The 15,585-nt window shown below is 31.5% G+C and overlaps 1 protein-coding gene across 4 annotated transcripts in view; it reads left to right on the forward strand.

The window, feature by feature from the left end:
- Positions 1–15,585, forward strand: part of LOC118197335 (GDP-D-glucose phosphorylase 1) — a 39,231-nt gene that overhangs the window by 287 nt on the left and 23,359 nt on the right. Inside the window, exons 1-8 of one of the 4 annotated variants that reach the window (XM_035368833.2) lie at positions 6–138; positions 1,735–1,820; positions 1,963–2,079; positions 2,280–2,387; positions 2,462–2,509; positions 4,580–4,672; positions 11,954–12,012; positions 12,112–12,214. In XM_035368833.2, the coding sequence (XP_035224724.1) occupies positions 1,740–1,820; positions 1,963–2,079; positions 2,280–2,387; positions 2,462–2,509; positions 4,580–4,672; positions 11,954–12,012; positions 12,112–12,214 (609 nt within the window). In that variant the 5' untranslated portion in view covers positions 6–138; positions 1,735–1,739. Of the gene's footprint in view, positions 1–5; positions 139–1,734; positions 1,821–1,962; positions 2,080–2,279; positions 2,388–2,461; positions 2,510–4,579; positions 4,673–11,953; positions 12,013–12,111; positions 12,215–15,585 lie in introns of those variants that run through there. The other 3 variants (XM_035368832.2, XM_085808567.1, XM_085808568.1) reach the window with 3 other exon arrangements.

A 15,585-nucleotide genomic window follows, 5' to 3' on the forward strand; every position in this document is an offset into this window, starting at 1 on the left:
TTATTTAGTATGTCCTTCGATATTGTTGTAAGAAATTCATTAGTGCTGCTATCTAGTGGTAGTTCTAAAAAACAGTTTCATTTTTACGTAAATTATTGACAATAAAACTCTTGTTGGTTGATAAATGAAGGAATTAAGGTATGTGAAAACATTCGGAAAAATACAGAAACATTAACATCAATGTGTGTTTTTAGTAAATATTAGATAATTTAAAGAGAATGTGACAATTTTATTGCCTGAGTTGCAAGAAATAATCATGATTTCTCTGATATTTGGCTAGCTTCCGTTATTAGCGCAATTAAGTGAATAGCTCGCATGTTTTTTTTTTTAAATTGCAAATTATACTCTTATATGGAACGATTTAATTTTTGTTTAAACATCATTTAGCTAATCTTTGGAACATGGTAACAGGTAGTATGGCGACATTTTGGTAAGGCAATAAAGGTTACTAGCTAGGACTTTAGCAGTGTACATGGATAAAGTCAAGAGTGTGCGCAATGCCGTTTTTGTGCAATTCTGGGATGTTTTTTTAATTGAAAACAGGTCGACGTGTACATGGATACCGTGCATGTGCAACGCGGCAAGCAGTTTGCGATTCTGCACTTTCTCCCAATTTCGCACCTAATCTTCGTCATGATTAAGCACTTTTGTTCCATAAAAGTTCTAGCATAAGCGTAATTCGGCTAGCAGATTGGTGGAAAAAAATGTTGAGTAAAACAAAAAAACATGCCTTTACTTCGTGAAAACAAAATGGCGTCCAAGCGAAAACTAGCAGGTTGGTCGCCGAAGTTTCGCCAAAAATCGCCAAGTTACCATAATCCAAAGATTAACCCGTCATTTTAAATTTTGATAATTTTACGATTATTACCATTACAGTAACTTTTCAAGTTTCCAGATACAAACAGGTGTTTATGTTACCAAGCAATTTTCTTTGGAGAAAGTGCAGAATTACTTGGCACGTTTTTAAGAATTGTACATACTCGGTATCCATATACACATCGACCTAAAAATGTTTAAGCTGTCACATATGTAATTCCATTCACAATTTACAGGACGCTTTTTTACATGAGTAAGAAGAATTGGATTTTTGTCAATTTTCTTTGACTTTTTAACTGAAAATAGGTCGATGTGTACATGCATAAAGTCAAGGGAGTGCACATGCCATTTTTGTGAAATTCTGGGATGTTGTTTTAAGTGAAAATAGGTCGATGTGTACATGGATACCGAGTATGTGCAATTCTTAAAAACGTGCCAAGCAGTGGGTGATTCTGCGCTTTCCCCTTCTTACTAAGTTATTGAATTTCATTGTATTTTATAAAAAAATGTCTTAGATCATATTTATATACTCAGAATTATTCTTCTGTGGGTCTACTGTATCGCTACATCATTATGAATTAACAGAACCTAAACTCTCATTACTAAAAGAATATGTATTTAAACTTTAGTAAGTAATTATTAAAACCCTGTAAACTGATAACAGACTAAGGAGTTGCATAGTAATTTTAATGCAAAATTTTTATTCTTTTATATATTTCAAACAAGAGCATTTTATGCATGCAACTTTTGAAACACTTTGTTTATTAAAACTTTTTCATTACATATTTTGTTTATTAAGTATTTCATTTAAAATGTATTAAACTAGTTAATTCTTTTTTAAAGATATTATCGTGCTCCTTGAGCAACTGAATTGTGTAATTCAGTTTATAAAACTATATTCCTATGTTTATTTTACAGAAGTTATGGATGCAGAATTCTGCACACTGCATTCATATTCAAGTGATCAGTTTGCCATTCATACACATCTAGGCAAGAAGTCACAGGCATGTATTTTTTGTAATGTCCTAAAACTTTATAAATGAAATTTAGCTGTTTTGACAGATACAAAACTAATGCATTCAGTACTAGTTTGCTTCTGTGCAGTTTGTAATTCACAAAAGAAAAATAAATCTATTGCTGTTACAGTTTGATCATGACTTAGAATTACACTGGCAAGACTGCATGAGAAGAGGTTTTTTCAGATATGGTCTTGATGATATACAAACAAAACGTGTAGCTGGAAGATATGGTTTTATTGCGCAGGTAAATAAATTTAAGAAACAATAGTTTTATGCTGCATTCACTTAGTTTCTAAACTGTACAAAAGAAATCTGTAGTATTATTTTAATTTAGTTTTTGATAATAAGCCTTTAAATAATAATAAAAGTGATTTTTCTTAAACTAATAAAAGTTACAGTTTCTACAGTCTAAATTAATTAATTTACATATTTATTTTAAAATAGCTGAATATTAAACGAGCAGTCGAACGAAGAAAACCTCAGTTTGTTTCAGATGTAATTATGCCGTTTGATGCTGAAATATTTAATTTTACAAAAGTTAAAAAAAACGAGGTATGTTGTAATTTATCTGTAGACTCCAAAACTGTTTTTAATGTGTATTTTAACTAATTACAGCAATGTTTCAGATTCTTTTTCAGTTAAACCCTTTGCATCGAAAAAAAGATCAAACTTCTGTAAGTATGATAATTTATTTTTTCATTTTATTATCATGCTAATGTTTGTGTGCACTTGATGGTCTGGTGTATTTATAATTTTCTTAATAATTTTATTTCAAGTAAAATTTTTAGTGCGTACTTTTATAAGTGATACCAGAAGTGTATTGGTTGGTGCCAAAGCAACTTTGCCATTGGTATGGGTGCCAGAGATTTTTGTTCATGATTTGCATACTTCAGATTTCAATTTGCCATCTGTTTTGATAAGGCTGTAAGGTTAAATTGGTTAGAGTAAGGAGAAGGGTACCCCTTGTATTATCGTGAAGTTATTTTATTTATCGCCAAGTTGTTGTTTCATTTATGGTAGCCTGAGTAGTTGAATGTTATGGAAACCCTATTATGACATAATCAGTTGCATGATTGCAGTAAATTCATAAGGGCTTGTATGTGTGTTTTGGTTAGGAAGTATATTACTTGTTTTGTGGTTTAGACGGTAAAATGGCTGAATGTGGTAAGATTAATTTGAAGTTTCTGTACGATTTGGAAAGAAAGGGGAAAAGATCATTATTTAATTGGTGTGTAAATGAAGGTTTACTTAGTAGCCATTATAAGTGTCCTGTTTGTAGGAAGGAAATGTGTATGGTCAAACGTCAGAGCAGCACTACGGAGGATATTTTTTTTACTCTTATTTTGTAAGTTTATGTGGTGACGTCAGTATACAGATTCTAGTTCGGATAATTTTAGTAAGTTTTTTGATGCTGTTAAGAAATTTTGTTTGACGGAAGGCAAATAAATAAGATAAGTGGATATTTCCTTTCTGTAGTGCAAAGATGAATGTCCTTTTTTATGTTATTTCATTGTTTAATTTAAAATGTAGTTTATTGAGGTTATATATTTTTTTTGTTGGCTGCTCCTTTGACTTTCTAAGTGAAAATAGGTTGATGTGTACATGGATAAAGGGAGTGTGCAATGCCAAGTTTGTGCAATTCTCTGATTTTTTTTTAAGTGAAAATAGGTCGATGTGTACAAAACTCAGTATCCATGTACCACCAATTTTCGCCAAGGGGTACCCGTAAATATATTTTTACCGTTAAATTTAATTTCATTTAATCTAAACATTTGTTTACTAGACTATGAATGAATTATTGTTCCTTCAATCTAACAAAATCCAAGAACAAAAATTTAATAAAAAAATACTAAATGCAACTAAAATTTTATTTGTACTCCTGGGTGGTAAACGCCACTTCTTGTGGGCTGAGAATACAATACTTTAGATATTTACAAATAAGAGAGTAGATTAGAGAATTACCAACCAGATCCAAATCATTTGTAGCTGCTGGTGTTTACTCTATCAAATGTCTGAACTCAGCATAGCAGGTGAAAAATAAGATTTACAGTGCTGTTGACTGAAGTTGCCAATATTCTATTACAAACTTAATTCTTGCTGCTATTTTAACTCAATCTGTATTTCAGGTGATCTTGACTGAAAAAGCAGAAGTGCTGGAAAGATTTAACATAAGAAATAACAGGTTAATTAAATTAAACATTACAAGCCAACCTTCTCAAAGAATTCCATTCCGTGACAGTTTTGATGACAATATTTAGAATATTTCCTGGCAGAACTAAATGTAATCTTAATGTCTTGCAAGAATAATAAATAAATGGTATGGCTGTGTAAATGCAATCAAGTTTCATTCAAAACAACTTCTTAATGTCTCTATATTGTTCATTGTTGCACTTCCAGAACACATTTCCTTCAGTCATATGTAATTTCATAATATGAGGATTAGAGCATTTGTGACTTTCTGGCATTTGTGACTTTCTATGATTCTTGAAAAAGCTAATAGCTTCTGTTTTGTTACTTGGGAAATCCCAGAGATCTGTAAAGGAATTAATATGCACATAACACACTGAAGGATGAAATATTGACAAGCTAATAGAACAAGACTATGAACGTTCAGGGAGTGAATTCAATTGGTACTTGTACATTTAGTGGCACGTTATCATTATTTGGCACCAGCTGAAAATCCTGGTATTGCTTAATAAGTATGTATTAAGTTTTTAATGTTTTCATCTTTTATATTTTTTCAGAATGATGAGAAAAGTGTTTTGATTATAAATGTTAGCCCTCTAGAGTATTGCCATAGTTTACTGGTGCCTGGTATTGAAAATTGTTATCCTCAGGTAATAATCTCTGTATTGAATTGATTTCTAATTGTCTTGATATAAATTCATGATTCTAATAAACAATATTAAATTATGTTGCAATATAATATTAAAGTATGCTATATAATTTTGGAATATGTTGTATTATAAACTAGTTTCTGATGTGCAAAGGCTATGCATCAGTAATTTGCAACCATTTTGCCTCATTCCTCCTTTCATCAAATATCAGAATGTCATTCCTCCCCAATCCTTAAAATTTTTATTAAATGATGCATTCCAAATTCTATGCAAAACTTAAAATATTTTATTTTTGTATAGGATAAGATACTTTAAATTTTAATATATTATATTTAACCCTCTGAGCTTTACAGGTTTAGCCCTGAAATTTCAAAGTTCCTCAAAATGTCATGAATAAGTGATATTTTCTTGATTTTAATTAAAAAATGACTCTTTCATTTTGTACCTTGATTCCTTTTCTTCCTAGATACATCCAAACTGAAATCAGATACATTAGCAGAAATTTTCATGTATAATGAATGTGGAAGGCAACCTTTCGTATGGAATTTTCCGGCCGTAACACTGAGAGGGTTAATAAATATTTATTAGCAGAATTTTAAATTGAATGCCATAATAAAATTAAATTGTGAAAAATTTTGCTTAACCCATTACCTGTTTTGCCCGTTACACCGTATGGGTGTGGTTTTTGTGCCTGTAATGATTTGCGGCGAGCGGGCAATCTCATTTCTTTGTCGCTTTAACTGTTTTGGCCAAATTTTTTTCTATTTTTAATGTCAAATTAGTCATAAAGATGGCGGTAGTTGTTCACAAAATGTTAGTTTGCAAAGTGTATTCTGTTTGGTCTAAAAGTGTGGGCTTTTTCATAAGCTTTGCATTACACCGTGAATTTTTGTCTTTGAGTGTGTAGCTTTTAGCATGTATTTTACACATTATTTAATAACTTCATTTATATACAAGTAGTGTAAACTATCTTTATCATAAATGAATGCTTCAGAACGTATGGAGCTAATTTCTTCTGATTCGGAAGCAGAATCTGAAATATCTGCAAATGCATCTGGAAGTAGTGGAAGTTTTCTAGATGACTGCGACACTAGTGACTCAGATGGTCTCAGCCAAGCAAGGCAATTTTTTTAAATTAATTCTAATAATCCACCTCCTAGATGTGCTTTCATTGGAAATCCAAAAATTAACTTCAATACTGATGTAGCTATTGGTAAACTTCAGTTTTATGAAGCTTTCATGAATGATTATTTGCTAGACCTGATTGTTTTAAAAACAAATAGATATGCTGAGCAGTGCATGCAAAATAGGACATTTAGTAGACATTCTAGAAGAAAAAAATGGGAACCAACCTCAAAAGATGAAATACGGGTATTTTTTGCTTTGATTATTCTTCAAGGTATTTTAAAAAAGCCATTAGTTGAGCAGTATTGGAGCAAGAGGCATTCTACATCTACACCAATTTTTTCCCCCAAAATAATGTCATATCGTCATTTTGAGTTAATTCATAGTTATTTACATTTTTCAGATAATGAAAAATTTGACATAAATTCTCATGAGTGCCCAAAATTAGTTAAAATCTGGCCCGTGCTAAAGTATTTGAAAACTAAGTTCCAAGCAGTCATTACCCCTGAATGAGATGTCACCATAGACGAGAGTCTTATGTTATACAAAGGAAGCCTAAGTTGGAAACAATATATCCCACTAAAACGATCACGGTTTGGAATAAAAACGTACATGCTTTGTAAATCAAAGACTGGATATGTATGGTCTATGTTAATTTACACAGGAAAAGGAACTGTATTTGACGACAGTTACAAACATTTGAGCAAATCCTCTCAGGTTGTAATGACATTAATGCAACAACTTTTACATAAAGGATACTGTCTGACAACAGATAACTTTTATTCATCACCTTAAATAGCAGATGGCCTGATTAGTTGCAGCACAGATATGTATGGAACATTAAAACTTCAGAGAAAGGAAGTTCCTAAAGCATTGTTGAATGAAAAACTTCAAAAAGGGCAAATGGTCGCTTACCAGAGAGGAAAAGTGTGCATTTTGAAATGGATGGACAAAAAAGCCATGTGTCTTATATTTACAGTACATAATCCAGAAATGGTTGAAGAACCCACCTACAAGAATGATATAAAATGAAAACCGAGGGTAGTTATGGAGTAATGTAACACAATGGGTGATGTAAATCGAATGGACCAGAACCTAAATACTTATCCCGTGATAAAAAAAGGGGCTAGAAATACTAAAAAAAATATGTTTTCAATCTCCTAGACATCAGTTTATGAAATGCTTACGTGTTGTACAAGAAGCATGGTGGTAAAGATACAAATTTACAGTTTCAATTAGATATTATCTACTGACCAATTGAAAGATATGCAGCAGTAGAAGAAAGAAAAGGTCAACCTAGAAATTTACCAACTCCACTAAGACTGACAGAGAGACATTTTTTAGAGGTGATTCCACCTACAGACAAAAAACTAAGACCTGCAAGTGCTATGTGTGTTCATTGAAAAAAATTACAACGGCAAAAGAATTAGAAAAGAGACTAGGTATTTTTGTCCAGACTGTGACGTTGAACTATGTCTCTCGTCCTGTTTCAAGATGTATCACACTAAATCAGATCTTTGAAAAACAGGGTAAGTAAATGTAGTTGTAGAATTTGAAATCAAAAATAATTATGTAGTAATTGTAATCGGAAATAATTGCGAAATAATTGTATTTTTTTATATGCACAACTGTTACTTTAACTTCCTTGTGAGGCAACCATGATAGCGAAAGACAACTTCCAGGGAAAACATTCTTATTTTATGTTCTGTAAGAAAGTTGTTATAAATGCTTAAAATAATTAGAAATGGTAAAAGTATATCTTAGGGCACACCTTAGCGAAACTTGGCGGTACATGGATACCGAATTTGTGCAAGTCCTTGACTAGTTATTTTGGCTTGCATAGCGGTGATTTTTGTGCCAAAAATCGCCACTTCACAAAACCAAAATAACAAGACAAAGAATTGCACAAACTAGGTACCTATGTATACATCGACCTGAATTGCACAAACTGCACTCCCTTGAGTTTGTCCATGTACACATCGATATATTTTCACTTAAAAAGACAAAGGAGCACCTAATTCTACAGTAGAGGCAAACAAAAATACATAATCTCAATAAACTACATTTTAAACCAAACAATAAAATAACATAAAAAAAGGATTATGCATTTAAGCATTACACAAAGCAAATATCCACTTACCTCTGTGGCACACAAAATTCCTTAACAGCATCCAAAAACTCCCTAAAATTATCTGAACTAGAATCTGTATATCGGCGTCACCACATAAATTCAACAAAAATAAGAGTAAAAATCATCCTATGTATTCCGGACAGTCGAGACCTCGAAAACCAAGGGTAGTTATGGAGTACAACAACACAATGGGTTATGTAAATCGAATGGGCCAGAACCTAAATACTTATCCCGAAAATGGCTACTAAGTAAACCTTCATTTACACACCAGTCAATTAATGCACTTTTCCCCTTTCATTCCAAATCATACAGAAACTTCAAATTAATCTTACTACATTCAGCCATTCTACCGTCTGAACAATGAAACAATGTATTTCCTAAACACACACACACCACAAAAGCCTTTACAAAACATCCCATGATTCAAAATTTCTCGGAATAATGAAAACGATTATGTCATAATAGGGTTTTCATAACATTCAACTACTCAGGTTACCATAAATGAAACAACAACTTGGCAATAAACGAAACAACAGCTTGGCAATAAATGAAACAACAACTTCGCTATAATACAAGGGGTACCCTAAAGTCAGCTCTAACCTTAGAAATATTACTTTTAATAACATTTTCCAGCTTACAAATGTAAAATGAAGAAAAAATTGCAATAAAACAATGTGGCATTTTTTTGGATCAAATTCGTAAAAAAATGAAACTGTTAAGGAGTTAAGAAATGTGGAAAGCTTTTAAGCAGTTTTTTAAAAATTTAAATATCTGTTGATATATATTGTATTATAAAATTTAATATATGCATATTAGTAAGTGCTTGTATTGGTTTTTAATTGTTTGAATGAAACTTGCGTTTAATTATGTCAGTCCCATTGAATCATGCAATTTCAAAAGTTCTGAAAGCCTTTTGTTATAGTCTGAGTGTGCTAATTTGAGATTGAATAAATCCTTCTAAAACTTTACAATTCATCTTAATTAAGACCTCTCTTATCATATCACTTAAAGGATCTTTTCAATTACAGGATAACATGTATAATAGAATTTTCTGTTGAAGGATATATTTGCCAGCATGGTGGCTATAGAAAAAAAAAGAAATTTATTATTCTTTATGGCAATTCACTTGAAAATGCCAGAATAAACATAAAAATCTTTTTTTTACAGATTTTAGCTGACAACATTACCTATTTTCCATCTTACAATTAAATTAGTTGTTCTTTCTGAGAAAAGTGTTCTTGTTTGAATGTAAGTATTGTGAATAAAGTTTTCAACATGTGTCATTTTACTTTATTCTTCTGGTTATTGAAACAGCTAACATGGAAGACATAATTTGTAATGTTTATAAAATTTTACCTTTTTATCCTATAATTGAAAAAAATCCCATCAAATATATTAGCATTTTGTCTTTTCCATGAGCCTTTATTTCATACTTAAGTCTAGGTTGAAAAATTCTTCTGAGTTGTTGCCCACCAGCAGCCAAGCAGTAAAGTCCCTCAACACTGGTAGTTCAACCTGGATTTGATTCCTGGCGAACGGGCTGACTGCATGGTGTTTCGGGGGTTTCCCCATATGTAACATGGATACAAACCAGAAAGTCTTCCATGGCCTCAGAAAGTCTTCCATGAAGGCATTTCTTTCTTTAGGCAGATAGCGCTAGTGTGCTATGTGCTTTGCTGTAATCAAATAAACCAAACCAAACCATCTAAGTTGTTAAAATATTTCTTTATAATTGCTATGAGATATCATAGTAAATTAATTAATACTAAAAATAAAAATTAGCCGCAAGAATTAGCATAAAGTAAATAAAATATGCTGTATTAAAGGTCTAGCAGAATCTTCTTCAGCTCCAAATGATAGCTTACTAGGTGAGAAAGAAAAATCTCCATACCATTAAATAATACATTTAAGTAATGGAATATTTATAGGTTGAACTCATCAGCCAAGGGAGCTTTAACTAAGCTGAAATCCAAAATAAAGGAATACTTTTATGAGCTTGAATTTATGAATTTAATGAGCAAATTTATTGACATTTATTTTATTTATATATCTTCATGTTTTATTATTTGAATTGCTTGTTATATATATATATATATATATAAACATATTTAATTTAATTCAATCTTTGATATATATATATTCATTTGCAGCAGTAGCACAAGAGAATTATTGAAATTTAACTGTACTATTTGTTTTTATAACCTATATATATATATGGTTAAAATATATATATATCTATCAAGCAAGGTAGTTATTACAATACTGAATGACCAATTTGGTCTAGAAAACATCTTGCGCAATATGCTGCAAAATAAGTAAATTAGAAATTGTAATAAACTCGCCTAAAAGTTACCAGGAGCTGTTGTTCCAAAAAGTTCAACACGTTTTAAAAAAATTAATACATATGAAAATCAAACCATTTAACATGTAAAACATTAAAAAACAAAATAAGATAAAAAAGGATATATATATATATATATATATATATATATATGTATATATGGTAACCATATACATATATACTATATATGGTTCTTCTGCTGTGTTAAATTATATGCATACCTTTGACCACAATTCCTAGAGTCGCCTTATAAGGTTGGTCTTCCAGTTTTAGAATTAAGCTTTTAATCTGATCTTCATTCATTTTTCCATCAAAAGATAGCACAGCAGGTTTTATTTCCTGTCATTTGGTAAAAAATATCCCAAAGCTTCCTCTGTGTTCTCATGTAATCACACAATCTCATGTAATCACACACATCTGTTTAAGTTAATCAGCAGATGTATATATAGAATAAAAATTGTCATTTTACAAAGATAGATGCATGCCCAAGCTTAAAATTAAAAGCATAAAATTTCACATACTAATAACTTAATATCAGTAGAAGGAAGTAAAACGTTTTATTGGGGTTTGCCTTGACTTGCTGAATAGGTTTGATTTTTCCCCCCTCATTGGTGAATGTAATGGAGAAGAGATGTTATTGACTGTTAACTGATTTGCCCCTTGATATTGGATAAAGGATTTCATGAATATACTTTGAAAAATGTTTTTAATGACCATTTAAATGACTTGAGAAAGATTTCTTTTCAATGATAGCTGATGAAACAATGTGAGAAATAGCTTGAACTTTCGATTATGTCAAATAGAATTTCCGATGCTGGAGCTGCCTAAGGATCTACAAAGCAAAAGTATGTTTCGATGTCCATCAAACAAAAAGTGGAATTGCTGCAAAAAATGGATAAAGGCATATCCTTTGTTTCTCTAACCATTCCGAAATCTTTTTATCAATTTCACGCTGCTCTGCGGGGTCGCACCGCGCAATGAAGTGGAAGTTGATCTGTCAGCACAATCCTTATCTTCAAGGCAGATGTTTTTATTTTATTTGGCTTATAATTCCTTACTAAATGTAGTATTTCATCTTGATGTACTCCGTCTTTGATATGATTTCAATCAAATTCCTCATCATTATAATTCGCTTCCGATAGTGAACAAAGTGACAGAGGTTATTGAAAACGAAAAAATTTCAGTTGACAAATTAGTCGGTATTCTCGACACAGCAATTATAGGACTTGAACAGCGGAACTTTGTAACTGACCAAGAAATTATGTCTGTTTATAGAATTAAAGAGAAAGTATTATCACATAAAACGAAGCAACGTAAACAACTTACATTGAAAGAAATGTTTAATAAAGTAAACAAATAAATATTAAGCTCTTTTTTTTGTAAATTTTGATACCCTTTAGATCATAATTGTTCTTTATTTCATAAATTATGGTTTCATATTTTTAATTTTATAATTTCTGCATGTCATCTTACCAGATTTAAACTGATGATCTATAATCCGGAATCGCTGAAGTCTCGACGAGTCCGGATTAAAGACTTTTGACTGTATTTAGGTTACTGACAGTATTCTTTTTGCTACCTTTCAGATTCAGTGTGTAAACATTAAGAATAAAAGAATATATAAGAAATTGATCGCTTCATTTCCAAACTATAATAATTCTTATTATTAATTATTCTGTTACAGGTATTAACACTTAATGGCCTTAAGCTTGGTATAGAAATGATGATGATAAGTTATAATCCGTAAGTCATTTTTAATGCTGTTGAATACATATTTTTCTTTTATTCCTGTTACAGTTAGCATAGTTAGTGGATTTTGAATCATTTTGATTTATATTTCAGTTCATTAAAGATAGGCTTTAATAGTTTAGGAGCATATGCATCGGTCAATCACTTACATTTTCATGTTTATTATCTGCCAGAATCTCTGTTCATCCAACATGCTGTAAGTATATATATATTTGTATAGTACTTGTAAAATATTATCATATCACGAATAGTAAAGTATTATCATAAAATATATGCATTTGTATATTTTAGGATAATACTTTAGTATGGTAAGTTCCTTATTTCGTAAATATGAATTGAATCAGTAATTTATTACCTTGTCTCTATGATAATATTTTCTTGTTATCTTGCCTTCTTTCCTGCATATGATATCAAAGCTGATATACATTTAACCGTTGCATTATTAAGATAGCCATTTTGGAAGACTTGAAGTAACCTTAAATAGGTAAATTTTCTGTCTATCGACAGAATATTAGAGAATGACATTATGTTCTCAAAATTTCTTTCTTATTATAGCACAAATTAAAAGTATTCAACAGGTCAAGCATGAGGAAAATTCTTTTCTTATACTCACAATTTCATAGCAATAATAGATGTTACATCATTTTGCAATCAGGAATCTAACTTTTTCTGCTAACTGCCTTTGTGATTTTTTAGTATTGATAGCTTTGCTATGATTCTGAAAGTATCATATCTCAGTTTTCTAATTGCATGCATGCTTTTGTCATAATGAATTGCCTTCTTGTATTGGTGCTATTATTTATTTCTGTTGCAAATTCTTACTATTCAAGAATGAAGTTAAGCAAAAGAAGTTGGTTCAGCAAAGAACTTTGCTGTTTGTGCATCAAGGTAAACTTACAGAAGAATCGAGACTTGAAAACCAGTTTTTATCAATTTGAAGTCCACTGTTTTCGCAGTGAATATTAATACATTAATAAAATTTGATATGATAAAAAGTGCATTTCTTTCCCTTTAACATGTAAGTTTTATCCTGATTGGGGGGGGGAGTTAGTTCCTTTCTTAATATTTCATTTTATTTGGTATTTCTCTGTGTTTCTTCTGGATAGAATTTTGTTGTAAAATTTGGTCATTGTTTGGTCACTGCCTCTTTTTTTAGTTTCTTCTCATCACTTTCTACCCCTGCAATAATGATACATTAGGTATCTTCTGAATTAATCTGTAGGTACTTACTAAAAGGGCTTTAAAAGTTTTAGGTAAGTTTTGCTTTAACCCTTTGCGGCAGCTAAAAATTTCCTTCTGTGTGCACAGAAAAATTTAATGAAAAAGTATTTATAGGTTACTCTAAACCTTCTCTATTTATAGTAGATGGCAGCTCAACACAAACCAGTCCATATATTTTAGCCATGTTTAGTTTTTTAAGACGCTCATTTTTTAAAGAAATCTTCCAGATTTTTTTTAGGGCATGAAAGGAATTGTTTGAAAAGAAATTTCTATGTTATTTTTTTGGCTGTATGCTAATCTCCTTATTCTTTAATCCGGAATGATCTATAATCCAGACCTCAAAGCTACAAACTTTCTGCGCATGCGCATGTTGGCAGTGGTGATAAAGGCAAAGCATATTTTGCTTTCCTTAAATAAAGCTAAGACAAAACTAAATAAAATTCATGCTTTATTTCTCTTCTGGGGTGTACGCGTTCATGCGTTCAACACTAATTCCATTTTCGGCTAAGTACCCTTCGAATTGCCTGTTACAGAATTCCCCACCATTATCGGTGCGTATACTTATTAATTTTCTATTTGTCAGTCTTTCCATTTGCCTATGATAATTCTTAAAGTTGTAGAACGATTTGTTTTTATTTTTCATACAATACACTGTTACTAATCTACTATAGTCATCTACAATAGCAAGAAAATATTTACTCCCACCCTTAGATGGAACTGGTAGTGGGCCACAAACGTCTAAATAAACCAACTGCAATGGTTTATCCGATCTCTTCGGAACAGATTTAAAAGTTATTCTACTAGATTTAGCAGTAATACACGATTTACACCTCTCTATTGGTTTTTCAATTTCTGGTAACCCTTTCACGCTTTGATTCTTACTAGTTTTCTTAATATAATCAAAATTTACGTGGCTAAATCTCCGATGCCATAGCATTGCATCGTCTACTTTATTTAACTTTTCAATTTCTGTACCGTAACCAGCTTCCCTTTTACCTGTTGCATATCTAAATGGTTTTACGTGATGAAGTCCGTCATATCGTTTAGCGTAGCATAATCTATCCCAATTATTAAAGTATATCCACATCTTCCCTTTTGAAATCACAAAATGAGCACCAGCCTTTTCTAACCTTGCTCCCGATAATAAATTTCTTCTTAGATTTGGATTATATAACACATTATCTAACTCAATCCAATTTATTTGATTGCCTACTTTTACTGCAAATTTGACAGTACCCTTTCCTAGTACTTTACTTTCACAATTTCCTATAGCTAAAGACATACGTATATCGTTTATTTCTTTGAAATTTGTCATTAAATTTCTATTATTACTGAAATGAGTTGTAGCTGCAGTATCTACGACCCAATTAAATTTATCTGCGTTACCTCCTTTATCTCCTTTATCTGTAGTTGTTACATAATTTTCTACTAACATTAATTCTTTATCTTTAAACTGTCCATTTTTATCGTCTATTTTAAACTTCTGATTTTTACTTACATTTTCTTTACATTGAGCAATTAAGTGCCCAAATTTATGACATCTGAAACAAGGTCCTATTCTCATATTCCCCATTTTTTTCTTAGATTTAGTTTTATTTTCAACTTTATCTTTCTCTGCATTTAAACTAATAGTATTATACACGCTTACCTTGCTGTCTTCTGAATCGGCGTTTACCTGGCGAAGTCGGCTTTCTTCCCTTACCAGCTCTTCGGCAATTCTTTCCAGCGTAAAATCTTCGTCCTTCCACCTATAGATCAATTGTACAATGCCGGAGTATTCCTGGGGTAATCTCCTTATTGCCTGGAATCCTTTAAAAGGATCTGCCAAGTTGTGACCAGCTTCAGCCAACTTCTTTGCAGTCATTCTTATTCTTGCGATGAATAATCCTATTTCTTCATTTGGCATATATCTAATACTAAAAAATTCATCCAGTAACTGAATTATCCTTGCTCTTGTTTTGGGTTCGCTTCTGTAGAACTTCCCATGCTTCTTTACCACTTGAACATTCTTGTATCAGCGGCCTGAACTCAGCTTTAATTCCGTAATATAATGTAGTGAAGGCTCTGTTCTCCCTCAGTGTGAACTCCTGCTTTTCATGCCTTGTTGCACTTTTATCTAATTCTTCTTCTTTGTCCTCTATGAAGCTCCAACAATTTCTATCCAGTAACAACATTTTCATGTCGACTTTCCATCAATCCCAGTTGTCATGGTTTAACAACTCAAAACCTTCAGGTATTAATGACATCTTCAATTAAGTTTGAGCACAACGACTTGAACAAACTTCTAAGACAGGTCAGCTTCTTTTTGTGGATAACGGCCCTCTTCACCTACATTCCTTCAATGCT

This window comes from Stegodyphus dumicola, chromosome X1, assembly GCF_044657685.1.
Source record: "Stegodyphus dumicola isolate Sdum_Otavi_A_Nest chromosome X1, ASM4465768v1".
Lineage (NCBI taxonomy): Eukaryota > Metazoa > Arthropoda > Arachnida > Araneae > Eresidae > Stegodyphus > Stegodyphus dumicola.